General features: G+C 41.1%; 4 protein-coding genes and 1 long non-coding RNA gene across 16 annotated transcripts; 3 read left to right on the forward strand and 2 right to left on the reverse strand.

Annotated features, from left to right (window-relative positions):
• Nucleotides 722–4,499, forward strand: LOC110404204 (arylamine N-acetyltransferase, pineal gland isozyme NAT-3). 2 transcript variants are annotated; one of them, XM_021408267.1, is made up of 2 exons: nucleotides 722–862; nucleotides 2,598–4,499. In XM_021408267.1, the coding sequence occupies exon 2, from the start codon at nucleotides 2,603–2,605 to the stop codon at nucleotides 3,473–3,475; it is 873 nt and encodes a 290-aa protein (XP_021263942.1). In that variant the 5' UTR covers nucleotides 722–862; nucleotides 2,598–2,602; the 3' UTR covers nucleotides 3,476–4,499. The 2 variants fall into 2 exon arrangements, with proteins under 2 accessions (XP_021263942.1, XP_021263943.1); XM_021408268.1 differs by having other exon boundaries at nucleotides 723–862; nucleotides 2,602–4,499.
• LOC110404203 (arylamine N-acetyltransferase, liver isozyme) lies at nucleotides 732–15,397 on the forward strand. 6 transcript variants are annotated; one of them, XR_002442101.1, is made up of 3 exons: nucleotides 5,274–5,509; nucleotides 8,472–8,647; nucleotides 15,262–15,397. XR_002442101.1 is itself a non-coding variant. In XM_021408266.1 (3 exons), exon 3 carries the CDS (start codon nucleotides 8,653–8,655, stop codon nucleotides 9,541–9,543), a length of 891 nt encoding a protein of 296 aa, XP_021263941.1. In that variant the 5' UTR covers nucleotides 5,274–5,509; nucleotides 5,975–6,098; nucleotides 8,648–8,652; the 3' UTR covers nucleotides 9,544–9,570. The 6 variants fall into 6 exon arrangements, 4 of the variants coding, with proteins under 4 accessions (XP_021263938.1, XP_021263941.1, XP_021263940.1 ...); XM_021408266.1 differs by lacking the exons at nucleotides 8,472–8,647; nucleotides 15,262–15,397 and adding exons at nucleotides 5,975–6,098; nucleotides 8,648–9,570; XM_021408263.1 differs by lacking the exons at nucleotides 5,274–5,509; nucleotides 8,472–8,647; nucleotides 15,262–15,397 and adding exons at nucleotides 732–862; nucleotides 8,648–9,570.
• On the reverse strand, nucleotides 3,271–12,550 carry LOC110404208. Its single transcript, XR_002442105.1, has 6 exons — nucleotides 12,418–12,550; nucleotides 10,567–11,012; nucleotides 9,280–9,453; nucleotides 7,421–7,667; nucleotides 6,843–7,111; nucleotides 3,271–3,400 (listed from the first exon to the last, which is right to left on the reverse strand). It is a non-coding gene; the product is annotated as an uncharacterized LOC110404208 (long non-coding RNA).
• Nucleotides 11,316–23,954, forward strand: NAT1 (N-acetyltransferase 1). 3 transcript variants are annotated; one of them, XM_021408269.1, is made up of 2 exons: nucleotides 11,316–11,451; nucleotides 13,907–15,263. In XM_021408269.1, the coding sequence occupies exon 2, from the start codon at nucleotides 13,912–13,914 to the stop codon at nucleotides 14,782–14,784; it is 873 nt and encodes a 290-aa protein (XP_021263944.1). In that variant the 5' UTR covers nucleotides 11,316–11,451; nucleotides 13,907–13,911; the 3' UTR covers nucleotides 14,785–15,263. The 3 variants fall into 3 exon arrangements, 1 of the variants encoding a protein (XP_021263944.1); XR_002442103.1 differs by lacking the exon at nucleotides 11,316–11,451 and adding an exon at nucleotides 23,665–23,954 and having other exon boundaries at nucleotides 13,874–15,411; XR_002442104.1 differs by lacking the exon at nucleotides 11,316–11,451 and adding an exon at nucleotides 23,665–23,954 and having other exon boundaries at nucleotides 13,874–15,401.
• On the reverse strand, nucleotides 20,033–27,062 carry MPHOSPH6 (M-phase phosphoprotein 6). Of its 4 annotated transcripts, none has more exons than XM_021408274.1 (6): nucleotides 26,886–27,024; nucleotides 25,677–25,800; nucleotides 24,084–24,196; nucleotides 22,582–22,672; nucleotides 21,469–21,566; nucleotides 20,098–21,034 (listed from the first exon to the last, which is right to left on the reverse strand). In XM_021408274.1, the coding sequence occupies exons 3-6, from the start codon at nucleotides 24,191–24,193 to the stop codon at nucleotides 20,893–20,895; spliced, it is 441 nt and encodes a 146-aa protein (XP_021263949.1). In that variant the 5' UTR covers nucleotides 24,194–24,196; nucleotides 25,677–25,800; nucleotides 26,886–27,024; the 3' UTR covers nucleotides 20,098–20,892. The 4 variants fall into 4 exon arrangements, with proteins under 4 accessions (XP_021263945.1, XP_021263949.1, XP_021263947.1 ...); XM_021408272.1 differs by having other exon boundaries at nucleotides 25,677–25,717; nucleotides 26,886–27,022; XM_021408270.1 differs by lacking the exon at nucleotides 25,677–25,800 and having other exon boundaries at nucleotides 20,033–21,034; nucleotides 26,886–27,062.

Genomic DNA, 27,075 nt, shown 5'->3' on the forward strand with positions numbered 1-27,075 from the left:
GAAGAATCCATCTGTATATATCGAGAATTAATAAGTCCTAGCTTGGAGGAATGCAAGCAACTTGTGTGCAGAGAAAAGCAGTGTGAGGCACACTGACAGGATGGAGTTCCGCCCGTTCACCACCACAGCATCCTCAGGTACTAATGTGAGGCAAGATCAAAGCAGGCACACTGCTAGACCAGCCTTTTCCTGTGAAATTTAATTATGTGAAATTTGCTCTAATAATTTAAAAAAAAAACAAAACAACCCAGCAAACAAGCATGTAAATTATAAAGAGTGAACTAAGCAAACAGTGAAGTTGCTGTGTGCGCTGATTGAGGCAGGGGGTTACAGGTGCAAGCCACCATGCAGAAATGTTGCTGCTTTTCAGACAGAATGAATGCATGGCTCTTTCCCATGTACCCAAACAACCAGTAAGCCAGTACCCAGGGAAAGTATGTATTACTGATGTGTGTTTGGCTAGCTATAGAAACAAAAAAGCTCACCCTTTTCTTCTTAGCCCAAGATTTACTGATGGCAGCATGAAAAAAAATAAATGAAAATGGCAGGCAGCCTCTGCTCTAATAAAGACCAGGTTTTGCATGCGGGTTTGAGTCAGTGCTGTCACTTTTGTTTGCTCACTACAGCCCTCGTGCTCCACCCTTTTTTTTTTTTCTTTTTTTTTTCCCCTCCTCTTTCAGCTGCTGCAATCTGACAGGCGGGTGGAAGCAAGTTGAAAGAAAGGACATTCCCCAGGAAGGGAGCTGGGCAGTCCTCGACCCTGTGCTAAGTAAAGGACAGCCAGCCACGCCACTTGCTTTTGCCTAAAATAACCCCCCCCCCAGCCCCAGGAGATCCGTTTGCAGTTGAACTGATTTTCCAGGTAAGACCTTTTTTTAACCCCTGAATTTAGGCAGCTGAGCTCTTCCTAACCAGGAAGTGAGATACGGCTGAGAGCAGCAGACAGCTAGGTTGTGTAAGGGCAGAGAGAGAAACGTTCAGCTGCTTACAGAGGCCTCCTTTTGCATCAGTGTAACAGATTATTTACTTGGTTATCAGTCTCTAACAGATCAGGCATTTGTGCCACCTGACTTATTTCAGATACAGCTATTGAAACAACCACAAGAAGCAGACAGGAAGGCAGATAAACTCTTGAATGCCAACGTTTTCCCTTTAAGTTAATACAAATGTTTCACCTACTTTGGCAAAGTGAAGGAAAGGAAGAAAGAAAAGGGCTGGGGGGGGGGGGGGGGGGGGCGTTGAGGGGGGTGAGAAGCTCACTGCTGGTGATACCAGCTTAAAGATCCCACTGCACGAACTGTGTTCCTGAAAAACCCATCTTCTAATATTAATAGCATTGTAGTTGTGATGCTCTGGGGAAAAGCTTGGGAACAAGCCAGAAGCTGAACTAAGAGAAGGCCTAGAATAATGACTGGACGGTCTTAACCCCATGTTATCTGATAACTCAGGCCTGCTTGTTGAATCTTGTATACCTGTTGGTGGTCATGATGTAATAGTAACAGATTTCTGAACATCTGTATCCTAAATGTGCGGAGCCACCCTGGGAACACTCTCTGCTTCTCCCAGGACACTATGCCAAATAGAAAGCTTGTGTGCTCATTGCTTTGCATATATACGGAAACTCTCTTTCCAAAATTCCCATGCAGTTTGTTGTGTGCTGTTTTTCATCATATTGAGAACTTAACCCTGCTGGAACAGTTGGAGTTTTTCTCATGGTTTTACCTTAAGAACCACAGATGGATACCTGAGAGCATTTTGTGACCTCTCAGGCCAGTGATCTGAATAGTGCTCTGCACTCAGAGCCACCTGAGATGCACGGGTGCTGGGGGGGGAATAAGAAAGGAATGTGGCCATACTAAAATCCCATTTCTTGCCCCATTACCACAAAGAGTTGGGGTCCTCAGGCTGCTTTCTTCCCTGGTGCTCCTGCAACGCAGCTTCCTGCTAAAACTTCTGCTTCAGATGGGATAGAGGAGGGCAATGCTGGCTGCCCTAAAGCTAGATATGTGCTCCAGGACACGTCTGCTGCCATCAGCACCGAGAGCGGATACAGGTGGGGCCAGCCCCTGCCACCCTCCCCAAATAATGGAGACAACACTATGGGTGGCCAGATTTATTTCAGATGTGGTTGAAGAAGAGGCTCTGGATTGCACTGCAGGGAAGGAGGGGCTTGTTTTCTGTTTCTGCTTTGCTGAGTCAAACCACACGTAAAGCAGTTCAGATCTGGAGAGTCTCAGTTCCTATAATTTCTAGTGGGGAAACAGAGCTGCTACTGTTTTTGTTCCTTCCTACAGAGATTTGTAGCTTTGCTGGGCGGGAACTCTCTGCTGAAATGTGCTTAGCACAGCTGGAGCTTCTCGTCACAGCTGTAAAAGAAACAATTAAAAATAACATTTGTGCTCATCAGCAGTGTCCCATTGGCTTCCCCCAGCACTAATACTTGCACTCAGCTGCCTTTGATAGGGCTATTTGTCAAACCCCGTTCCTCTTCTGAGCGGGTTGTTCATATTGATGACAGCCCCATTGTAACAGATGAGGAAGATCCTTCTGTTACTTCTGGCACCAACTATGGTGTTTTTTTCACCCTTCTCTCAAAGGCAGCATGGACATCAAGGAGTATTTTGCCAGAATTTCTTACCAGGGCTCCCATGATAAACCAAACCTGGAAACCTTGACGGAAATATTCCAGCACCACATCCGAGCAGTTCCTTTTGAGAACCTGAGCATCCACTGCGGGGAAAGCATCGAGCTGGACCTAGCAGCTACTTATGACAAAATAGTGAGGAAGAAACGCGGGGGCTGGTGCATGGAGAACAACCACCTCTTATCTTGGGCCCTGAAAACCCTTGGGTACGACGTCACCCTTCTGGGATCAAATGTTTATGTCCCGGAGTATGATGTGTATGCTGATAACATTGATCACCTGTTGCTAAAAGTGGTGCTTCACGACAAATCCTACATTGTGGATGGTGGTTTTGGGATGGCCTACCAGATATGGCAGCCGATGGAGCTGATTTCGGGGAAAGATCAGCCTCAGACACCCGGCATCTTCCGCTTCCTAGAAGAGAATGGGACGTGGTATCTTGAGAAGGTGAAAAGGAAGCAGCATGTTCCCAACCAGAGTGACTCTGCTCATCATAACGTGGACAAAGAAGTCTGCCGTCGAGTTTATCTCTTCACCCTCCAGCCGCGCGACATAGAAGAGTTCAGAGCCAGCAACCTGCACCTGCAGACTGCACCAGACTCACTTTTCGTTACGAAGTCCATCTGCAGCCTGCAGACTGCCGATGGGGTCCGGGCGCTCGTTGGGTGGAAACTTACTGAGATAAAGTACAATTATAAGGATAACATGGATCTGGTGGAAATCAGAATCCTTGCAGATGAAGAAATGGAGAAAACACTGAAGGAGAAATTCAATATAACGTTAGATAAGAAATTTGTACCCATCAATACAAGCAGGTTGTCTCTGTTTTAATTCACTGCCTGAATTATAATTCAATATGGTGGCATTACACACAATTCTCCCCCCCTCTTCCTGACAGCAATCTAAAAGTTAATCTTTCTCCTTCCATTTACCCCAGTGTAAGGCAGAACAGATGAGCATGAATCTGGAGAAGAAATTGATTTTCACAACTGCTCCTGCATCTCTCCTTGGTTTTGGGTACAAATAATTTTTTCCTAGCTCAATCAAATCACTCCCCTTCTGTTTGTGCTTAGCTGGCAGCAGATGCTGCCCATTCCCTGCTCCATTCAGCTCTTAAAAGCTTTTCCCACTAAACCAGAGCAGCAGGACAGGGAGATAGAGCAGTGTTTCACTTTCCTTATTACTTAGCTCTGCCACCTGGGGAAAATCACACCCACTGGTTAAATCAATGCCATACTATTTTTTTAAATGTAATAGCCAGAAAAATAAAGACATCCAGTGCCATTTGCTACAGTAAGCCATAAACCTGTCCTTTGTGCGCCTGCACTCCTAGCACCTTCTCACATGGCAATTCTAACACTCACCAAGGGGCTATTTATGGCCTAGAACTGGTGATGATGAGAAATATTAGGAGATGATTCTGCCTTCTTTCAGACTCCTGTACCGTCAGCAACATAACCAAAGCTTTCAAACTGAAAGCTTCGCCTGTGGATTTTGTTTGTGACCACCCTGGAGAGGATTGCTGGGAGCGCACCCTCCTCACACAAGATGGTCACTTCTACGCCAGATGTTACTGCTTGTCAGTTATTTTTTTCCAAAACATATGTATTTGACTGTATGTAGTGATACAAATTATATTGATATAAGGAGGAATGATGAATCTTAATCAGCTACCTAAAGGCTAACATTTTTAGTGTGAGAAATTACACAAATGTAATCACTTTGCCCTTTGAGATGATGCTTTCTCTTCCTTTATGTACAAATCACAGAAGCATTACAACTTTGCACTTACAATTAAGTAAATAATGTAAGTGAATTACAATTAAATAAAAAGACAAGAATTGTGAAGTATTCAGCCTTTGCTTGTTCCTCTCATATTACAACCTCTAATCCCAAAGTAAAAAAAAAAAAACAAAACAAACATTAATCACCACAACTATCCTGATTGTCTGCATGTGCTAATGTTTTCCAGGTAAGGCTTTTAGAAATACAGCAACTCACTGTCCCACCTTTTTTTGTTTGTTAAGCAATGTGTGCAGCTTTCTGTAACCAGAAATTTACAGTTAACAAAAGCTGCTGCCATTCTGCACCTCCAAAAGGCATTTCATAGAGCACAGCAGCTAGCTCTCAAATGCATTCTGTATGTGTTTGACCACAAGTGTGCAGATGAGGCTCCCCATATCCTATGGGGAAATGAGATGTTAACACCTGGTCTCGCAGTGGATTGCAAAAGAAAAAGGGGATTGTTATAGGGCAGACCAGCAGCCTGCAACACAGATGGTCAACAGGAATCGCCCCGGGCTCTACTGGATTCAGAACTGAGCAGAGCGGAAACAGAGATGGAGGAGATGGCCTGAGGAGGCCGCAGCGGGAAGGAAGCTGCGGCCTGGAAGCTCCTTGGCCCCTGCCTGGCTGCTTCTCATGCTTTGGGTTGGTTTGTCGGCTCAGAGGAAGGGCTAAGGGGTTAACCTCATTGCCCCAGAGATGCAGCATGTGAAGGGCAAACAATGACAGAGAAAAAAATGCTGTTCTTTCAGCTGACTCAGCTCCAGAGGTCCATGCCCTGGCTGCTACCTGCTGGCCCAGCTCAGCACCACTGGCTTTGACGAATCACATGCAGTTCTGTTGGAAGGGGAAAAAAAAAAAAAAAAAAAAGAGGCTCCTCAGCTCAGATTTCACTCGTTTGCTTTTTTCCTTATCAGAGGCAAATTCTTAAAGGCCTTACAGGCTTCAGAAGCACCTCACTTAGGAAGAACAGGGCTTCCAGGCCTCAGAGAGCTGACTGCCTTTGCACATCTGGCCTTGCTGCCTAGGGGGCCAGGGCCAGCCGAGATTAATCCTAGCACTGCCACCTCCTGTCTCCAGGTCAGTGACTTGCTTGGCTTAGTAGCTCTCAGTCCTAAATCACTTGCTGCAGGGATCCAGGACCTGTCAGTGTCATTAATGTATCAAACGTTGCACTCTTGCTTTGCTGCTTTGGTGTGGGTGCCCCAAAGATTGAAGCACGGGGGTGATGGGGATTGCAAATGGGATGACAACCACTTGCAAAAGATCCTCGTGCTACCTGTAATGTATTGCTCCTTTGCCATCCTGGAGGACTTTTGGCTCTCAATCAGTAATGTGGGACATTTAAGCCTACTTGCTATTGTAAGCAATTTGGGGAATGCATCATGTTCTGGCTCTTCATATAGCACCTACCGCAGTTTATTGCATGACAGGGCTTTCTGTGCTTATGCAAAAAAATATAATCAAGCAATAAGACGATCAGAACATACAGTATTATAAAAGACGAAACTAATCTGCCTTCCTGTCCTGGTTCTGCTGGAGTAGAACGCTGTCCCTGCCAGGCAGCAAAAAGCAGCCTCAATCTTTAAGGGCAGCAACTCCCATTGCAAACATTCCTGGGAACTCTGCAGCCAGCCAGCCCAGCAAGCCTGCAGCTCCTGGTGCAGAGGTAAGCACCCTCGTGACTGAGCTCTCACTTCAGCATGTTGCCGTGGACAAGCCTTCTGCCACCCCTCTGTGTCTGCAACGCGTGAATTACAGCCACCTGAGGACTTACAGTGTGTGTAGCATTGCGAGGCCATTGTCCAAGTACAAAGATCAAGTGCTCGAAACAAACTCATTTTATGCTGAGCCAGGTGTATGAAAAAGCCAGGTCCTGTCTTGCAATTCAGCTTAAAATCAAATAAATCGTATAGGCATGTGCAAGAGGATTCTACCTTGGAAGTCCCTCTTGAATTCTAGCAGGGAAGAATCATTCTGGTTTTGGATGCAAACCATTCTCTGGGTGAGGAGCTGCACTGTTACAGCCCTGCTGTGGTAGGCAGGGCTGTGCAGATAAGAAAATATGCCTCCAGGAAGCTGAGAGAGCAGGCAGTGGTTTACACGGCTGCTGCCTGCCTACATTCACTAACACTGATGATTTCATACTGCAGCCTTATCCTACATAAACCTTTCAGTATTAATAGAGATTTGTCTCTATTACACAGTTTTTAAACAAATGAGGTCCTGAGCTGAGGAAGCTGAGGCATGATCTTGTGCTACAAGTTCCCCAAGCCTCCCTGCCTGTGCCCCACAGCAGCTCCCGGTGGCTCATACACCACGCTGTCCTTGCACCAGGGATCCCAATACAGGAGATGGGCTGCAAGGAGCACACCAGGGCTTTGGCCCAGAACAAAGATGGATGGGCACTTACTTGAAAGCCACCGCCAAGTTTATGAGATCCACCAGGCTAAGAGACTCACTTGGCTCCTCCTGGGCACAAAGGTGCAGCTTGACACCATCATAAGAAAGAGATGTTTCTATCTGGCTGTGCAGAATTGCTGAAAACGGGAGTAGAGAGAAAAATGAGGCAGAAAACCACAGGATGGGCTTGGCAGTGTGCATGTCTGCATCTATTTGGTGGCATGGCTTTGTACAATCAGTGTTTCCTAGGAGATTCTGCCAGAGATGAGTGCTCTTGTCCTAAAGAGAGATTAAAAAAAAAAAAAAAAAACACACATAAAATGCAGTATCAAAGACACTGCTTTTTCATGTAGCCTCCTTGGGTCCTTCTGAAGCTAAAATGTTTATTTCTTATTCCCTTATTGTGATAGTACTTTGTTTTATCATATTTTCCTGTGTCACACAGTCTGAATCTTGGTACTAGTGCAAATCAGCAGCAGTACAACTAAATTAAGTGCATTATTCTGATGGCATCAAAGTTGGGATTAAGGTCTAGAGACAAGGTCATCTGATGCAATCACCTTCCAGGACAAGGGCATTTTCACTTACATATTCAAAGCGGGATTTTCAAAAGCTCCCTGCACTCTCAGAAATTGGATCTAGCTGCTGGTCACTTCCAGGGGAGCAGGTGGACCAAAACTGAGAATAGTTGTTGGGAGGTAATCTCTCCTGTGTCATCAATGTCAAAGGACTGTTGGAAAATCCTCCCAGGTAATCTGTGAGTGATTTCAAGGAGGAAAAAGATCTTCAGACCTTTTTGGAACTTCATACAGTCCTTAGCAGATTATAAATCGTTCTGGGGGAAAAAAAAAAAAAACAAACATACTTGGAATGGAAAAAAAAAAGCCAAATGAAAACTAAATTAAAGGCAAAACAAATCCCTACAGACACCAAGTCAGTCAGTGGATTGGAAATGTTATAGGGAACCTTTTGCATCTCTGCCACGCAGCCAATACAAATGACAGTCTCTTTCTGCTAACAGAAAGAAAGGGGATGAGAGACACAAAGGCACAAAATATATGCAATAATTTGAGCTGAATTCTTTGGTTTATAAAAGGTAGAAGAAACCAAAAGCTGCTGGATGTGTCTTGAAGGTATTTGTAATAATTATCAATTCTCCTGGCTATTAGGTTAGAAAAATTAACAATCCCTTCCTTTCTACAGAGTCAAAGCTCTGTCTGAACTCCACAGGGAAACTAAAGAGATTAAGAAAACAACAATCTACTTCACATGGAAGCTTGTCTGAAATAGTGACACACTGAGAAGTTAATCCTGGTTAGCTGAAGCCATGAATGTAAAACTTCCCTGTTAAATTATCTGTGTGATAAAGAATTACTTAACTGTTATAGTAAAAGCAGTAGTAAAAAGTTGCTGTGACTTTTATGTTGGTGTGGGCTAACAGCTTGTTTGCAAACCTCTTGTTTGCCAGTCTTCTAAAATTTTTTGTCACATGGACAGTCACTTGGGGCTAGAGATTCTGTTGTGCCATGTTCCGTGTTTTCCTGTAGCAGAGACACCCAACTGTGTTGAAAATAATTTCTGAGAGATAAAGCTTTACTGTTACCTGCTCCTGTTTTCATCTCTTTTTTAAGAAATACAGATGACAGAAGCAGCTGTGGCCTGTATTCATCTCCTACCAAAGGCACACATGTCTTTCAAATCTTCAATGAGACAGCCTCAGATACATTTGCAGGCTGGTTAACCTGTGCTACAGAAACAGGAGGGAACCCCCTGAGAGCTGCACAACAGTAACTGGCTATTTTCCTGCTCACACAGGTAAAATGAACATTCAAGAGTATTTCTCAAGAATTTCTTTTGATGGCTCCCATAAGGATGCAGACTTGCAAACCTTAACAGCCATCTTCCAGCATCACATCCAGGCAATTCCTTTTGAAAACCTCAGCATGCATTGTGGAGAGACCATTGACCTGGATTTACAATCTACTTACAATAAAATTGTGAAAAAGAAACGTGGTGGATGGTGCATGGAAACAAACTACCTCTTATTTTGGGCTTTGAAAGAAATGGGGTATGATGTCTGTGTGCTTGGAGGAAATAGTTATGACCCAGCAAAGAGGGCGTACATTGCTCATATAAATCACATCCTACTGAAGGTTGTGATCGAGGGAAGTTCCTACATAGTAGATGCTGGTTTTGGTGGTGGTCCCTACCAAACATGGCAGCCAATGTTGCTGATTTCTGGGAAGGATCAACCCCAGATTCCTGGCATCTTCCGCTTCACGGAAGACAGTGGCATCTGGTACTTGGAGAAGGTCAAAAGGAAGCATTATATACCAGAGGGAAGTGTCCCTCTCACTGATACTCCAGGAATGGGCAATATCAGAAAACTATATTCATTCACTCTTGAGCCAAAACACATAGATGACTTCCAGGAGCTAAACACATACCTACAAGTGTCTCCGGATAACATACTTCAGAAGAAGTCAATCTGCAGTCTCCAGACCACTGAAGGGTTTTATGCCTTAGTTGGATGGACCTTCACTGAGATGAAGTACAACTACAAGGAGGACACAGACCTGCTGCAGACCACAACCCTTACAGATGAAGAGGTTGAGAAGACTCTGAAAGACAAATTCAACATAGTGTTAGAGAACAAATTGATACCAGTAAACGTCCGTGGCTTGCCACCAAACCTGGTGGATACAATATAATTCTCAACACAGCTAAATGGGTCTTTAAATATCCAGTGTTAAAACTTCTAAAACTAACATTAATAGCATTAATGTGATTCTAAAATTGAGCTAATTAGATGAATTTACCAAGCTTTCTGTTCAAGTATATTGTTGGTTAACTGCCTATGCTGTTTCCGTATTTTTTTTCCTTACGCTTCTCCTTTAGAAACTGAAATATCTTACTTCCTTTAATCTTCTCATGCGGAAATTCTATTTTGTCTCCCTTAAATTTTGTTCCAACTCTTTGTATCTCATTTGCTGCTGCAGCAAAAAAATCTGAAGTATAAAATGAGACCAAAATTATCTAGAAGGAGAAGCTGTATTACCATTTTACACAGAAAATCTGTAGTGTTTTTTGGTATTATTTCCAATCTTCTTCTCAACACATTTTTGCAAATTATTCAGTTCTTTTAACAATCTGAAACAGAGACTTGAGCTGAATTTGGCCATCAAAGATTTCATTAAAAAAAAAAAAGAAAGGTTAAGACTTCCTCAAAACAACACACTATTAGGTGCTGATTAGTTGCTGATGAAGAAAGTTGAAAGACTGAAGTCCTATTCCCTTACCAAACATTGGCTTGAAATGAGCTATTTATGCAAGGGAACTTAAACAGAAAAGCCCTCCAAACTCTCCAATTATATGTGTTCAATTTTAGCTCCTTTCAGTATGATTTTTCTGAAATGGAAATAAGATCAGTAGGAGCTGAGACTCTTCAACAGTTCTTAAAAAAAAAATCAGACTTCTGGTATCAGAAATTGAAACAATCAATATTAGATCAGCCTTTGAAAAATATAATATAAACATCTGGGGCCTTGCTTTCCTCTGACATCAAACAGGCACAACAATAAGCTAAAGTACTTTCTGTGTATTGTCAATAGTAATCTGCCCAAAAGCGACATTAAAGAAGAGATCCCAGAGAAGTGAAAGACAACACTGGGAAGTTAAGCTGTGCCAGCAGTCTGTTTTCACAGCACGTTAGGTGCAACACAGCAGCCTTTTACCTTTATGATGCTGAGTCTCATGGCAGGTGCTGTACATGATGAGCTCTGAACGAGGGTGACATGAGAACATCAGTCCTCAGCCAAACCAACTGACAGGGCAGCGTGTGCCTAAAGCCCAGGTTCTTTCCCAGATACAGCCCAACATGGTCTTCATCCTCCCAGAAAGGATCACCACTTTTCTGCTTCCATCAAACGAAGGAGACATGCTGGAGAAGGAGGAGAGAACCATATGAACAGCTACGTAACGTCGTGAAGATGGAGAGGGCCAAGTCTGGGAGAGGAAATGCATTACTTTGTCTCACACAACATTGTGCCAATAAATATTTGACACGGTATTTGTTACGCATGGCAGCTCCCAAGTAACTACCTACCGCAGTGGAAGCTTTGAAGAGATCATAAAAGGTTCTTCATGTGCAAAGATGGATCATTTTGTGCATCCGTGGAGCCTGGGAAAACACAGCCCACAACACCTCAGCAGCTCCTTGCACCAGAAGGAAGCAGAATACTATCCTCCTCCACAAAGCACTGCTTTGCCAAGTAACAATAATGCAATTATAAAAAATTACAGAGCCATTTGTGAATATCTACCGAAATTATGTTACATGGAGAACGAGTACAGTCTGGTCTTAACCAGAGGAAAACATAAACATCTACTAATGAAGAAACAAAGTTTAATTTGCTCATGGATCAGTGAAGTCCAAACATGTGCATTCATTTTTGGCGGACTCTGCCCCTTCTTGGCATTTAAGATTCAGGACTAAAGGACTGCAGAGCTTAAACAAGGCAGCCCTCACAACTTGTACCCACTCCTGGCTTTACAGACTGCTGCCCCAGTAATAACCAACCAGAAGCTGCGAACATAAACAAAGAAGGTTATTTTAAGAGGTATGTTCATTTTCTTAAAACTAACAAACAAACCAAATAAATGGCTTCTTTATGATGGTAAAAATCATTGCAAATCAAATAAGCAAAATTCTCCTTAGAATAAATATTTTAAAAATATGTAAGCATAGAGCTAAAATATTGCCTGCTTAAAGAGGGCAAAATGATAATGTAATCTCAGTTTTTCTGTCTCGCTGCTCTTCAGGAGGAGATTCACATGACTACAAGAGAAACTTCAGATACAGTAGTAGATATAAATTTAGAGTGATAGTCTTTTCTTAAAGTTAATTCTTTTAGATTTTTAATTTCATTTAAGAATATCGCACACGCTAAGGGAGAAAAAAGTCATTAAATAATCAGTAGATTCTGCTTTTTGGAAATAAAATTTAAAAAAAAAATTAAAGAATTTTAATTTTTTTTTAAAGTGAAATTAAAGGCTGTGTTTTACCTGTACCTGTGTCTACCTCAGAAAGCCCAAGTGCTGGTATGTTAGGATAAAAGTAGGCAGATAGATAGATACGTATTTTAACAGTGAAATTGATAATAATGTGCATAATCCTAGTAAGGTATATTTTTGCTTGAAGACCTTCATTGGCACGTTTAGAAGTAATACTTGAAAGTTTTTTTTGCTGATGCTTTTCAACACATAAATCATACTCACATTTGTAGGATTACCTTTTCAAAATCTAGCTTTTTTATCTAATCTGTTCACAATTCAATAAGACCCATAGGTGATAAAAGCTATGGTTAAGATTTAACAAAGATCAATCATGTTAGGGAACTGTAGAGAAAAATTAACAATATTCTAAACTCAAGAACCAACTTCATGCTGGTGTGATCTACTTAGCATTTAATCTGACTAGGCAGGATCAGATAAACATGGATTCTGCAAGTCTAAAGAATAAAGTGCAGAACTTGTGTTCTACTGAACAAACATTACACTGGAATATCCTCCAGCAATATACTTACATATCACTGGAAGTTAAATTCCCTTCTGTAGAAGATAACATGCAGTTTTTGATGAGGCTCTCCATTCACTTTGGACAGCTGCTTCTGTAACATCCATACGCACATCATAAACCTGTCACTGAAAATCACCTTGAGAAATTCTAGCATGCAGTAAACATTCAATGGTTCACTGCTGCATTTATCTGAATACAATAGACTTCCTGAGTTGCTAATATTAAGTGTCTAAACCTCATCTTACTGTATTCACAAAAGATTTCCAACTAGCTTTACAGGCTGTCAAGAAGCTAAATATTAGCACTAACTCTAGACTGCTGAAATGCTTAGTATTTTCTTCATAAAGGTTCAAGCCTTCAAAACCTTTTACCTTCAGCTTTATATCAAAGCAGACAATCTACAATATTTTTTACAGTGTTTCACCAGACACCTACAGGTCCTAGCCCATAATGATGGCCAGCAGATTGCAATGGGCCACTCTGAAAGCCAGATTGGTGTGCATGACTTTTCATGCACACATAGAAGGCAGAAACTATGTTGAATAGCTCCTCATCCAGCAGTCTTGCTCATGAAGAGTCCTATGAAGCCAGGCCATGAGGTGGGAATGGCTAGAGATAGGACTGACCAGGGATGTGTTGAACATAATGCTGTTATGCCTCCTTTGGCAGAAATAAATCAAGTTCAGGGAAAGACCAGGTCTAGAGAGCTTTAAGCCACTCATTGCCCACTTTTAGAGCACCCTGCAGGGCACAGCAGGAACTAGAGATGTGCTCTTTATCTTTTAGGTCACTCACCTCCATTCAGGTTCATTATTCCAACACCAAAATGAGTTTGTGAAACACTCAGAGCAGACAAGAGACTCAGTGGTCTGTGTCTCTTGAAAAGGTCAGGAGCTTTTTTCCAGATACAACTATCAGAATAAAACTTGACACTTTACAAAATGTGCAAGGAGCATCATTTTCACTTTTTGTAAGTGGTGAAAAGAGACACGTAGAGAATGAGCCATTCATTTTTTGATCACAGAGTAGTGGCAGACTCATGAAAAGAACGTGTGAATCCTGGCTCAAATTATTTGCCCTCCAACTGTCAGACAACACTGCTTCCCCTACTGGTACTCATTTCATTCAGCTGTTAGACTGTTTTTCATGAAACATTCTGAACACTCCCTAGTGCGATCTTGCATTTCTTCTCAACACTGTCCTTACAATGCAAGGACATCAAATCCCCATTTTTGCAGCCATTGTGTATCAAACTGCAATTGCATCAGCTGTTTGCCATAGGGATGTCTCCAGGACAAAAAATAAACCCCCACATGCACTGCTCTTCTGGGCCCCGGGAACCATTTGATATGAATACTTGTTACCTTTAAAAACTGCTCTGATGAGGTTCAGTAGATTAATGGATCCTTGCAGGCAGCAGCCTGGGCAGTTTTTCTCAGCATCATAAATCATTGATGTAAAGAAACAAAACTAAAACACATTTCCTTCCTTCACAGGAGACATGAACCTTGAAGAGTATTTTGCAAGAACTGGGTACAAAGGTTCTCTTGAAAATCAAGACTTGGAAACCTTAACTGATATATTCCAGCACCACATCCGTGCTGTTCCATTTGAAAACCTCAGCATCCATTGTGGGGAGAAAATTACTTTGGAGCTGGAGCACGTATATAACAAAATTGTGCACAGGAAGCGCGGTGGTTGGTGCATGGAAAATAACCAGCTGTTAGGTTGGGTCCTGAAATGCCTGGGGTATGACACCAGCTTTTTGGGAGCGTATGTGTTCAACCCGCATGAGAATGCATATGCCACCATTATGACCCATCTGCTAGTCAAGGTAGTTATTGATGGAAAAGTCTACATTGTTGATGCGGGCTTTGGTGTATCCTATCAAATGTGGCAACCGATGGAGCTTGTATCGGGGAAAGATCAGCCCCAGGCTCCTGGCATCTTTCGTTTCACAGAAAAAAATGCCATCTGGTACCTTGAGAAAATGAGACGGAAACAACATATCGCCAATCAAAATTTCTCAAATTCTGATCTTCTAGAGAAAAAAGACTGTCGGAAAGTGTATAAGTTCAGCCTGGAACCACGGACAGTGGAAGATTTCTATTTTCAGTGCACGTACCTTCAGACGTCTCCAGATTCCCTCTTTACAAAGAAGTCTATCTGTACCCTTCAGACCACCGATGGCTTTCGAGCGCTCATTGGGTGGACACTCACTGAGACCAAATACAATTACAAGGACAACATGGATCTGGTGGAATTTATAACCCTTGAAGACGAAGAGGTGGAGAAGACACTGAAAGATAAATTCAACATCACCCTAGAGAGAAAGCTTGTCCCAATTAACGTCAAAGGATTTTATACAATCTAGGTGACTGGAAAACCCATGGTAATGCTACACGTGTACATATCTTCCATGTCTGTGCAATCACTACTGCAAGATTATGGGATTCCCTTGCAGGCAACTGAAGGAAAAATACATTAATACCAGATTAAAGTGAATTTCACTCTGGAGAAAGGAGAAAATCAGGGATTTAAGACTCATCTGTCAGGCAGATAGAATTATTTTCTGTGAGATGACTGCGGTTCAATTTTTGGCACAAATGTAGAGACTGATTTGAATCTGGTTATAAACTTGGGTAAGAAATATCTCAGAGTAATTTTGGAGTGCCTATAGCACATAAATTGGAGTAAGGATTATTAATTGTGATATGCTGCCAGCACATTTTCTATGGCCATTATAGGAAAAAAGTCAGCTGTGAGCTTTTAGACAATGAAGTATGCATTTAAAGCTTCATTTTTCACAAGATCTAACCACTCACTGCTCATCTCATTGCCTTTAATATAGGTTGAACAATATTGTCATCTCTGAAAGGAACATTAGGAGGTGTAATTCTTTCAGCATCATCCTTAGATGAAAACACAGTACAGAATGAACATTATCATCATGTGCATCCCTTCTGTCATTACTGCAGTAGACTGCCCAAGGTAATTTTTGGTATGTAGTTATTTTTCCTTTGATGCTAATTGTACGTACTGCAGCATTATTGTGTTTGATGGGTTCTAAGGAGATACCTACAAGCTTTGCTTCTGATAAATAATCATCCTGTAACGGGTTGAATGGTGCTTAAATGTCTCAACTAGCTTAGATTTACTTCTATCTCAAATGGGGTAGAAATTTCGTATTTTTAGTACTGCAATGTATTTGTAGAACAGAAGTAGAACAATGAAGCTAACCCCGCTATAGCCTTAAATCTACCCTGATCACTCTTTGTGTATAGCAAATACAGGAGTCCGTGTGGCTATCCTGAATGACTAATACTTAGCATAAGATCTCTAGTGTCACAAGTTAGTTTCTTATCTGTACTAAATTGAAGGAAAAAAATAAACCACCATGGAGCCAACCAAATCTAAAGAAATTCCTTTCTTTAAAAATTATTTCACAATTGCATTTCCCCATTAAAAAGTTTCCCCAATCATGCTTTTCTGCAAAAAGCCTGACCAAGGAAACCACTGAGAAAGCAAAAATGTTCTAAAGTGCACGAGATCAGCAGCAATACTGGAAAACACCCTTTCCCTCCATTTTTCCCCCCGTCTGATAATACTGAGTATTGGTCTCACTGATAGCATCGTTTTGCTCAAAGATATCATTTGATCATAAATCTAATACATGCTGTGTTCATGTGATAATAAAGGAAAATAAAAACAAGAGTTTCTGTAAATAGAGCTTCCCCCCAGTTACTGCATGATTCTTACGTGCACCATTAGCTAAGTAAGTGAGGTCTGCACAGTCGTGCTGTTGATCTGCTGGTCAACCCTGCCCACCACACATTTCTTGAACCAAACAGGCCAATACCAAATTTTGACAGTGTGTTGGAAATGGTAAGTTCTGAGACGCTCCTGTAGGAAGAGCTTGCACGTTGAAGAAGAGGTCCCCTACCACCTCCTGTGCTGGGCTGGCTCTTCCCTGTCCAACAGCCACGGTGGCAGTTCTGCCTGCTTAGGGATGGAGAACTAAGGACCAAGCAGGAAGCGACAGGAGACTCAGAAAGATCTTACTGAGGTGGGAATGCTGTTTTTCTATAAACAACGGAACTAAAGACTTTGTTCTGTAATTTGTGTTCTTATTACTACATCATACTAAGGTCTCATTAAGGGTTTTTACCCCTTTCCAAATGATTGATCACAACAAGCCGTTCCTCAAGACCCCAAGGAACATTCTGAGCTTCAGAACACTTACCACCTCCATTCTGGCTGACAGAAAATCCCATCTGCATTCAACCCAGGTCACCAAACCACATTCCTCTACGCAGTGAACTACAGTTGTTCTCCGATGCTGCTGCCTCTTGTCTTGAGGGCAACCATTTACAGGCTAGTTATTCTGCCTCTGTATTTCTCTAGAGATATTCCTGCTATTGCTCCCAGGTAATTGCTCAGGTTGTGATGTGCAAGGCTTCCTCAAACAGAGCACTATGGACTAATACATTAACATGTCTGTAAAGATGACACTCACCATAGGTTAGATTACTTCAGATTTATGGGACAGACAATGACTGAAGCTTCAGCCCTTTCTCTGACTCCACCTGTTGATAACTACTCTCTGAGATGGGTTTTTCCTTTCCATGTGACAATTTTAACCAGGTCCTCACCATGCAGCATCAAATCACATAAAGAAAAGTCAACACATACGGGAACAGTTCCACAGTTTAGCTAAAGCTCCCGATAAGCTGATGAAAAGCCTGAAGTTATTAAGGTGTGAATGTCAGACCCAAAATGTCTCAAAGGTTTGAGACAAGAGTGGTGTAAAACCAAACAAACCCACTGGCCTCCTGCTGCACTTTCACTAGCAAGGCATTATCGTAGAAGACAGATGCTCTCCTAGACCGAAGAGAAAAAAACCAAGCCCTTAAAGCATCAGCTCTCAGAGAAACTTGCATTCACATGGAGTAGAGAAACACAGGATCTCACAGCTGCAAGGCACTTTGACATCCTTCGCCATCACTGTACCTTATTAACAATCTCTCTTTAAGAAAGGTTTAATGAGAGCCTAAGCTATTGTGCAGTTTTAGTTGCAGACTGTTGTTCAAATGAAGCAGAACAAACATGCAGAATCCCCCGCCTACCCCCACCCTGGATTTTTGTAATTCCAAATAAAATTTACATGTATAGCATTCCAATTAACAGAAAGATGAGACAATTTCTTTTTAAGTCTGAATTCTGGAGCAGCTCCCAGAATCCCAGCCCAGCTGCCCATTACACACACAATGCCCAATGGCAATGACAGCCATCCACGATTGTTTAATTGTATAATGGAGAGTCTTATTAGAAAACAAGACACATTACGGAAGAAACACGGTTCAAACTCCACGGCACCACTGCCCATCCTCCACCCTCTCCAAAGAGTCAAAGTTTAAGCAGCTCATGCATTACTAAAGGGAAGACTCAGGATGTCTCACTGCAGTTGCACTCCAGTCTAGTAGTTTTTAAGATCCAATTCTAAGCAGAATAAAAGTAACAGAAGAAGAAACATCAGCAATAAAGATGAAGTTGTTCAATTCTCACATTTCCAACACTGTCAGACTGTCAAAGGGAGGGACAAATATTCCACCTGTCAAGAAGTATGCTTAAACTTAACACAGAGAGCTGTCAGCGGGCATGAACTACAACACATTTTCTTTGTTCACCCTAATAGATACCTTAGTACAACAGGCACAAACATTTGTCATGTCTGGTAACTCTGGATTTTGCATGGTTTTTTTTATTTGAACAAAAATACTACTTATCCCAACTTCCTTTAGATCTCAAAGAGGAAATACTTTTCATTCAGAAACACGACCATGTGGGTTTTAAAATTCTACAGCTTAGGAAGATGTTCATGAAAATGGATCTGCGCTTGAGACTGTTTCAGAGCCAAGAAACCTTGAATTAATGTAGGTTTGCAGTATGAATATTTCACTGCTACACTTACATCTCTGTCAAGAGTAATTCAAATAGAAATTTTATACAGCACAATGTTTCTACCTTGGCTAGGAAGCTAGAGGCCTGACTTAAAAAAAACCACACACATTTATATTTATAAAGTTGGAAATACAGATGGGTATCTCTGAGGATCCTATCATAATTCTAAATGCCTGCTTATAACTTTGGACACATTGGCATCTTTAGAAAGTAAGACTGGGCAGATTTTAAGTTTTGCCTCGCTCATAATAATGTACCATGAATACTGCTCTTAACATTGCATTTTACAAACTCCTCATGCGTAAGAACAGATTGTGCTAAAACCGAGTAGTTGGTCATACCATAGCATTTCAATAGCTCACCTATCCACCAGCTAAATGTGAATAACAGAACACCCAGATCTGAAGACAATAAACCAAAATGTGTCATACTATATCCTTTATAGTTGGTACTAGGCATTTTCAGGAAACCAATGAACCACCCTTCTTCCTGCACACATGCACCTTGCCACTCAGATTCCCAGCCATCAACCAGGACACGACATGAAATTAAGGACCTGCACAGGGCAGAATGCACTTCAGCTGCACAAAATGACCCGCCACTGGACTGAACAGAACCATGCAATGCAACAGAATGCTCTGCACAGAGACTCGACCATGCAAGATTTCACAAAATGTTCACCTGAGCCACCAGTAATTACCAAAATTACCCCAAAGCTTCTCTACACAGTGTCACTGAAACCTCCACTTCACCTTCCCTCAGGGACGGGCAGTTGTGGGAACGTGGCTGCTGGTGGTTCACCAGAAGACACTTTCTCCCTCAACCATCCAGCACAGCTATGCAGAAATTCTATATTGAAGAAATGTATTCTCATAGAGGGGAATCATTTTCCTACTAATAAGCAAGAAAGAATAATGGGATACATTCTGAGTTTCTCTTGTGATGACTAACTATAAATCATTTCTTAGCTCGGGTCACATCTTCCATGGGAAGAAAAATGTCTTGCCATCATTAACTTCTTTTCAGCTAGTGATAATATATGATCAAATTTTAAGTAATTGAACCAGTTGCATTTAATTAGCTCTGAAAAACTATCTCAGATCATGAATCAAAGGCTTTCCACCTGTATGAGGCTTCGTTACTAGGTTAAAAGTGTATTTCTCTTTCCATGTGTGATCCATCTTGAATATCTAACGAGGCACTCTTGATATATGGATTATAGTTCATATATCACACATGCAAATACAGACACGAGACTCTTTATGTAATTGAGCTTCAAGTCTTGCTTCACCGAGTTGTTTAAAAAAAAAAAAAAAGGGAAAAAAGGAACCCTCAGGTCCATGATGGAATGGTCACTACTTGCTTCAATTTAACAAATTCTTCTTTCTCCAGAAAGTTAACATCAAGGATAAGTAATTTAGACATATTGGTGAGGAAAAAGTAAAAGAAAAAATTACTCCCTTTTGAAAGCTAGAATGCAGAGAACTGCTGTGATTTTAGACAAAAATCACACTGACCTTTTTCAGTTTTCCAAAGCACTGACTAAAGGCCACGATGTTTGGTCCTAGCACTCCTTCAGATGCCTTTGTTACATGCTGAACAGAAAAAAGCTCAGTCAACCAATATTTGGGGACATCTGTAGCCAGCACAGAACAGGATCATTTCTTCTAACTGACTGTATTAAGCATAACTGTTTTTTAACATTAAATTAGTTAAACCACAATCATTAACCACAAAAAAATCAGTTTTTATTAGCTCCCCAAACATGTTTCCAAAGCCGTTATTATGCTTCTATGTTAAGACCTAGATAATTATAAGTTTGGCATTTTTTGGTTGGAAAAGAGACAAGATTAGCAAACTTCTTCTGGAAGACAGAAATTAAAGGCTCACAATCTGCTCAAGTGTCAAACTGTAAATGTCGCCCAATATTTGGCTCGCTCTAGGAAAAAAGAAAAAGTTTTGCTACAAACTCCTATTTTTAAATATGCTTTATAAAAAAATAAAATTAAAAAATGGATTTTGTCTCTGTTCTTTTCCCAGCTTATTTGTCAAGCAGTTAAAAAAATATGTTTCTGCTGACTGTTTTTTTTGAATTGGAGGGAGCAAAGGTTTTCACTTTCATAATAAAAATAGCAGAGAAAGCTGAACTGTCTCACTGGATTGGATTGGACAAAGCTCATCTTTACTGCAAATACTTATTTTAGATGTAATCATAAAATATAAATACTGTTGCTATTGATTGCACGTTGACACTCATCCTAGTTATGCACAACATTAAGAACAGCTGATGGGCTTAATACCCCACATGTTAAAAGCTGCTTAGAGAGGAAAAGATGTATGACATCCATTATATACACATCCACTTCAAAAAATGCTTGCTATGTGGATGGCAGAAAACTTCAACTACAGACTCAGATTTACAATTCTGTAGCAAAAACTCCAAACAATCTTCACTTCTTGGTACTGTATTTGCTATATTTGGTAGGTAACATTTCTATTAGCTCCAGTTGTGCAGCTGACGTTAATCCTGAGGTTTTAAGAACATTTTTCTAGCTTTCTTAGGCCTTGTGTTACTATTCTCTTCTTCATCTTCATCATGGAGAACACGCTGGTCTCTTTTTTTCAAGAATTTCTTCCCTATTGTTCCCACTAATGTTTCATATCTGTAAAGATAATTAAAAAAATGATACTTTTTAGTGTAATCAGAGAGAAGTTCAACGCAGGAAATCGTAAATGTTATCAACAATTTAACTATTGTAAAAAGTCTGTCACGGGAAGTTTAAGAAGCATAAGTGCTACATGATCACAGATTAAATTATTATTCATTTTGATAGTTTAGGTTTTTTAGCAATCTGGAGCTAAGAGGGAATTAGCATAGAATGCATGGATATCAAAAAGTGGAAAACAGCTACAAGATTTTTTTAACCCTGAAGCTTAAGGAGATTTCACTGAACAAACACTGGAATTCCTGGAGAATCACTTCTGTGAATTATCAAATGCTGTTTTTTTTCTTTTCTTTTTTTGCTTTTTGTGTTTCTCCTCCCTCACATAATGCCATAACGTATGACATAATCAATACTGGTTAGGAATAATGTACCTTCTGGCCATTTCTTCATCTGACACATCAGCCTCCATTTTATCATCCACTTCAATTTCTTCTTTCTTGCTCTTAGAGTTTATTTGGACCATTAATTTCTGAAAATGAAGTAAGAAATAGCTTAAACATGTAACCCTGACACAATGTCAACTATGCTGAAACAGTGTCACTGCCAGGAAAGATGCATAAAAGGTAGGCATCAGTTTTAATACTGCTTTTCCTCACTTGCTGTACCCTGTTTAGGCTACAGCACAGGGCTATAAGAAAAGGCAACATGTCTCCTTGTTGCTAAGCTGAGTTTGATTTGCTTTTGAGAAAAGAGGCAACACGGAGACAGTTTTTTTCCCGTGAGCTGTACTATTCAAGCATTCTCAACATTATGGCAGACATCTTCAGGAGACCAGAGAATTAGATTCTAATTTTTTTCATTGTGATGCTAGTCTTTGATATGGTTTTGTTACAGTGGAAAAATATCTGCAAAGATCTACAATAAACCACTAGTAAAAACCACGAAGCAATGATAGGCCTAGTCACAGTGAAAGCAAGTTCAAAATAACTCAAGGAATGCCCCATTAAATAACCTTGCATAGCCTTCTGCATGCCTCTGGCTTTGTACTTTCATCCTCTTGTTTCAGTTCAGCAGTAACACTTTTATTACTATTTCAGCATGCACTAGTTCTATCAGCATGAATCATGGTGGAAAGAAATGAAAGACTCTCTTGCCCAGAATTTTTACTTTGGAACTTCAAGTCCTTACTTACATGAATAAGTGCTGAATAAACAAGGTTGAATGTTTGTAAGACTGGGCTCTGAATTAAACAGCAGGAGGAACAGTGAGCTATTGTTTTGGTGAGCAGCATGTGGAATAGTCTCCTGAACTCAAGGAAGGAAAATCTGCAGGAGTCACACACTTACTGATCACCAACACAAGGAGGTAAGAGGCTTCTGTTTCTCAGATGCTGCACTGATCAACATTTTGGCTTAAATCACAGTTTTCCCATACGTAGAAGAATATATGGAAGGTGCTGCAAAAACCAAAGAGCACGGAGTGTGAACACTGAAGTCCTGGTTCCTGAGGGCTTCAATCCTCAAAAGACAACAATTAAACAGTACCTCAATTTCCGGATTGAATCCTTTGAAGGACATTCTGCCATAAAGTAGATCTTCACATGGCATAAAGCTCCTCTCTTCTATTATATAGCTCCTGCATGGAAGCCCAAACGCAGCAGTTGTCAAACAGTGTGCTTTAATATAATCAAATTAAACAAACGCAAAAAGCATTTGCTGTCTTCCCCCACACAAATAAACAAACCACAGTGTATTTTATACCATCAACTACTTTCTGAAGATTAATTGCTCTGATAAATCTTTCAATACAAAGAGCTTGGAGTGCAGAAGAATACTGTTTGCCAGTAAAGCTGTGCCAGTTCCACAAGCAAAATTAACTCTCCTGACAGAAAGCACTCTTTGCTGGTATGATTCCACCTACATTAATGCTTTTGCCAGAATAAAAATACCACATAAATATCACTCTCCAGGTGGCATTACTATACCAGCAAAAGCTTCTAATGAATTTTTCATTGTGATGTTAGATCTAGTATTATTTGAGTCTGTCAGGACACAAATGTGTAATTCTCTGTTCAGCAGAGAAAGATTTTCCCATTCTCCCTCCTTTTTTCTTCTTTTAACAAGCCTGGAAAGAAAAAGAAACACGACCCCGAAGCATTCATAATAAATACGTTAGATAAAAGAACTTCCTTGAACTGTTCCATTCTTTTCCTCTCACACATGACCTGTCCTCAAAAGACTCCCAGAGATGAAGGATCCCTTCTCCTTTAGACCATCTCTTCCAATGGCCTCATTGTTAGTGAGGCAATATCCAACCTGAACCTTCCTTGCTGCAGCTAAAGCTGATACCTTCTTGTCATACACATCAACAGTCATGGAAAATAGTTTATGAATGACCTCATTCAACTACAGTTAATTCCCCGGATCACATCTTTTTATAAATTATATATGTTTTCCTTTAGAAGAATCTTGTTCTCTTTTTAAAGGACAAAAGAGAAAGTATTTTAAAGTAGTTCCCTTGCTATTTAAAGCACCTTTCTATATTGCAGGAATGGACATTTGCTTCCCTATTAGCTAAGCCTTCCTTTATTTTTGCTTCATCCATTCTCTCTCCTTTTTCAAAAACAGGATTTGAAGTGATCTGTACTCAAGAAGATAGAACTGTCCTGAATGGACCTAACCATGTGACTGGATTTCAAGTTACTCACACAAAGTTTCAGACTTCTTTTTGCCAATGAAAGGAAAAAGCAGCAATGAATGAATCTGTCCCTGCCTGAAAGAAACTAATTACATGCATCTAGAAGAAAGTGTGAATGAAAGAAAACAAAACATGAAGAAACGAAAGTAGGTCAAACTCTGGATTATTTAACCTTGAGAATGTCTCTAAAAAAAAAAATAAAATAAAAGCTGTACTCCCAGTCTGTTACTATTTTTTTCTTCTTTTAATTGGTTAGTAATAATATTTCTTGTATAAGGAAAACAATTATATTCTGTTCCCACTATAAAACAATCCAATGATGTTAAGAATTACCAAAGTAGAAGCTTACTCTTTCTCCTTTAGATCTGGTAAATCAAGATACCAGTGTTCTTCACTAATTATCTTCTTTTCTTCCTCGTCAAGTTGTTTTTTAGTTTGTGAGTCCAAACCCCTTTGCATGAACTAAAAAGAGAGAGACAACTTCAGGCTTTTTGGTACGTTCTGGCAGGCAATGATTACGTGACAACAATTACCCATTACATCACATTTAACAGTTGATATAAGTAGTACATGCTTTTTGTGATCTTCTCTGGGCTTGGTCTGTGTTTGGCAAAACAGACAGAGAAGAAGTAAACAACTGTGGGTCAGAACCATCTACTGGAAGTCAACAGTCAGTCACATCCGTACTTGGATACAAAGACATCCCTAGGAACTGGGATATTCTCTGGGGCTACAGAAAGCACCTCAATAACTGCATCTGGCAGAGGTGCACATTTACACCGATAATTTGCAGCAAGAGGCTACCAGCGCTGTTTATACACATCGATGTACAAAAATTGCTTTGTGGCAATCAAAACAAACCTGTATGTGCAACAGCACAGAGAAATCTTATATCGATGAATCTTACCACTCTCATGTAAGCAGCATCATTTCCGTGTTTAGCTAAGCCTGCAGGCTGACAGATAAAACCAGTGGGGCTGATCTGTCTCTGGAACATTAGCAGATACTTGAACATAATTTTGTTCAGTTAGAGTGGACTTGGCTCAGGGATAAAACCCAAGAAATCATCACAAAACACTTGTCTCCCACAAAAACCCTGCATTACCGAGCTTATTTAGAGTACACAGGTAATATGTGTATGCAATATATTATTACATACTAACACCCACACCTTCTCATCTTTACAAAATGCCCAGTCAAAGCAAAACAAACCCTGACATAAAAGCCAGTATAGTGCTAGTGTCTCATTTTCCATTATATTTTTATTTGCATCCATTTGTACAAGATCTTTAATGAAAGAAAAATTGCCTTTTGTTTTCAAGTCAACCCAAAATATGCCAAAGCTTTCCAATTAAAATTACAGTATCTGCTTGAGGAAAATGAGGGAATCTATCATGTGGAAAACCATACTGCTCAAGGAAATTTGTTAGCCAGTCAGAAATCTCAACAGGAGAAATTTTGCTACAAGCACACAATTAAATAATCATTTCACATTACATTTTAAAGATTATGTTCCTAAAGATTACTACAGGAATAAATAGATTAAAAATGTGATTGTATTTATCTGTAAACACACCTGGATGAATTAAAAATACACCGATGGAGGTAGATGCAGAGTACGTACATCAGTAACTGTGTGGCTGTTTGGATTAGTTGGGACATGGATCAAGCAGTACAAGAACTAATTTAAAATCATATGATTCTATGATTCTAGAAGCAGGAGCCACCTTTTGACATCACGAGGTGAGCACATATAGTCTGCATCTCCAGAAAGGTTTTCACTTGACCACTGACCACCTTTGAGCGCCTATTGAATTGTGATGATACACCTTATCCATACCTGCAGACACAGCACTAAAAGATTAAAACATTTGTCAACAACAAGATCTACACAAGGGAAGCGCTAAGTACAAGATCTGCGTACGACCTTTTCAAAACCTACCTGCCTCTTTTAAGCTGGTTAATGCAGCCTGGACTCTAAACCTGCAAATGTCAAGGCACCACACTCATGGACTGGTTTTCCCCTGCCTTCCAAGGAAGGAAACCTAAAATCTAGGTTTTGAAATCTACGGAAGATTAAAAAATTGGCAAAGAACAGCAGCATAAGTTTCAACTAAAAAGACACTATTGCATAAAAGAAAGAAAAAGCATTAAAGCCAACCTAGAGTCTTACTCTCTCTTGCACTGCTGCCTAACTAAGCTCAACACCTACTTGCTTTTGAGAGCAAGGCAGGATATGTTTTGTTCCCTCTGTGCATGAATTTTAACCTTTCATTAGCAGCATCTACTAATTGTGGTAAATATTTCACCATCTTTCTGTATCAGTGTCCACTCCACGTGGCAGATTGAACCGGTCAGGTTAAACACCTTTCAGCCAAGTGTCTAAAATATGGCCCCACATAAATGGGGGGAAAAAAGCACAGAGTGATAAGTAAAACACAGGCAAGAAGCCACAGAGGCCCATCATAATTATCAGAACCATGTAATGGATATCGTTTTAAAGAAAAGTTAATGGCAATCCAATGTTTACTAGCTGTTTTCTAGCAATCAAGACTCAGTCACCACAGGAGGATGCACTTTACTGAATTAGGTGTTGAATTACACAAGAACCAGAACCTGTAAATTGACCTGACCTGAGATGCACAGCTGCAAGCATGGTGGGCTGGCTAAGGTAACACCAAAGGCCTCTGTGTGTGTCTATGGGAAGAAAGGACGGAAAGGTGGCCCAGGAAACCAAAAGACAAGGGGCACAACAAACAATCAAACCCTCTCCGGGGCAGCTCATTGTAGCAGCCTCTTGCTGGCAAAGTTTAAGCAGAGCAGTTCAGAAAGCTGCAGGGCTAAGCAAAAAGACAGAACTAAATATACATATTTATATGTACGTAAAAGCATCGTACACAGGAGACGCTCGCTGTGTCAGAACAGCAGCCCTGTGCTCAGGTGCAGGAAGTGGAAATGCCCCGACCCAAGCGAGGGGCACCGACATGGCGGCAGAGGAGCAGCCCCTACCGGGGAGGGCCACTGCAGCCCAGCGGGAGCGCGCTGCCGGTCCCGCCCCATCCGCTCCCAGCGGCCCTACCGCCAGGCCCGGCCTACCCTTCCTCCCGTTCCCGCACACCGGCCCAAAGGCTTCCCGCTCCCCCCACCTCACCTTCATGCGCAGCAGGTTCTTGGACAGCTTCGTTTTCACCTCCCCGGCCATGGCGGCCGCGGCGCTGCCCGTAGGCCGCGCTGGATCCCCGCGCTCGCGTAGCGCCGCGGCCGCGCACGTTGCAGGAGGAGGCGGCGGCGGCGGCGCGGCTCCACCCTCCGCGTTCCGGGCTGGCTGCTGGCAGTAGGGC

This window comes from Numida meleagris, chromosome 10 (genome assembly GCF_002078875.1).
Source record: "Numida meleagris isolate 19003 breed g44 Domestic line chromosome 10, NumMel1.0, whole genome shotgun sequence".
Taxonomy (NCBI): Eukaryota; Metazoa; Chordata; class Aves; order Galliformes; family Numididae; genus Numida; species Numida meleagris.

Coding starts and splice junctions, on each gene's coding strand:
- LOC110404204 (XM_021408267.1), top strand. CDS start 2,603: ATGGACATCAAGGAGTATTTTGCCAGAATTTCTTACCAGGGCTCCCAT.
- LOC110404203 (XM_021408263.1), top strand. CDS start 8,653: ATGAACATTCAAGAGTATTTCTCAAGAATTTCTTTTGATGGCTCCCAT.
- NAT1 (XM_021408269.1), top strand. CDS start 13,912: ATGAACCTTGAAGAGTATTTTGCAAGAACTGGGTACAAAGGTTCTCTT.
- MPHOSPH6 (XM_021408271.1), bottom strand. CDS start 24,749: ATGTTCAAGTATCTGCTAATGTTCCAGAGACAGATCAGCCCCACTGGT. Junction 21,567..22,581: donor GATTCAATCCGGAAATTGAG/GTACTGTTTAAT, acceptor CTTCATTTTCAG/AAATTAATGGTCCAAATAAA. Junction 21,035..21,468: donor GATGAAGAAATGGCCAGAAG/GTACATTATTCC, acceptor TTATCTTTACAG/ATATGAAACATTAGTGGGAA.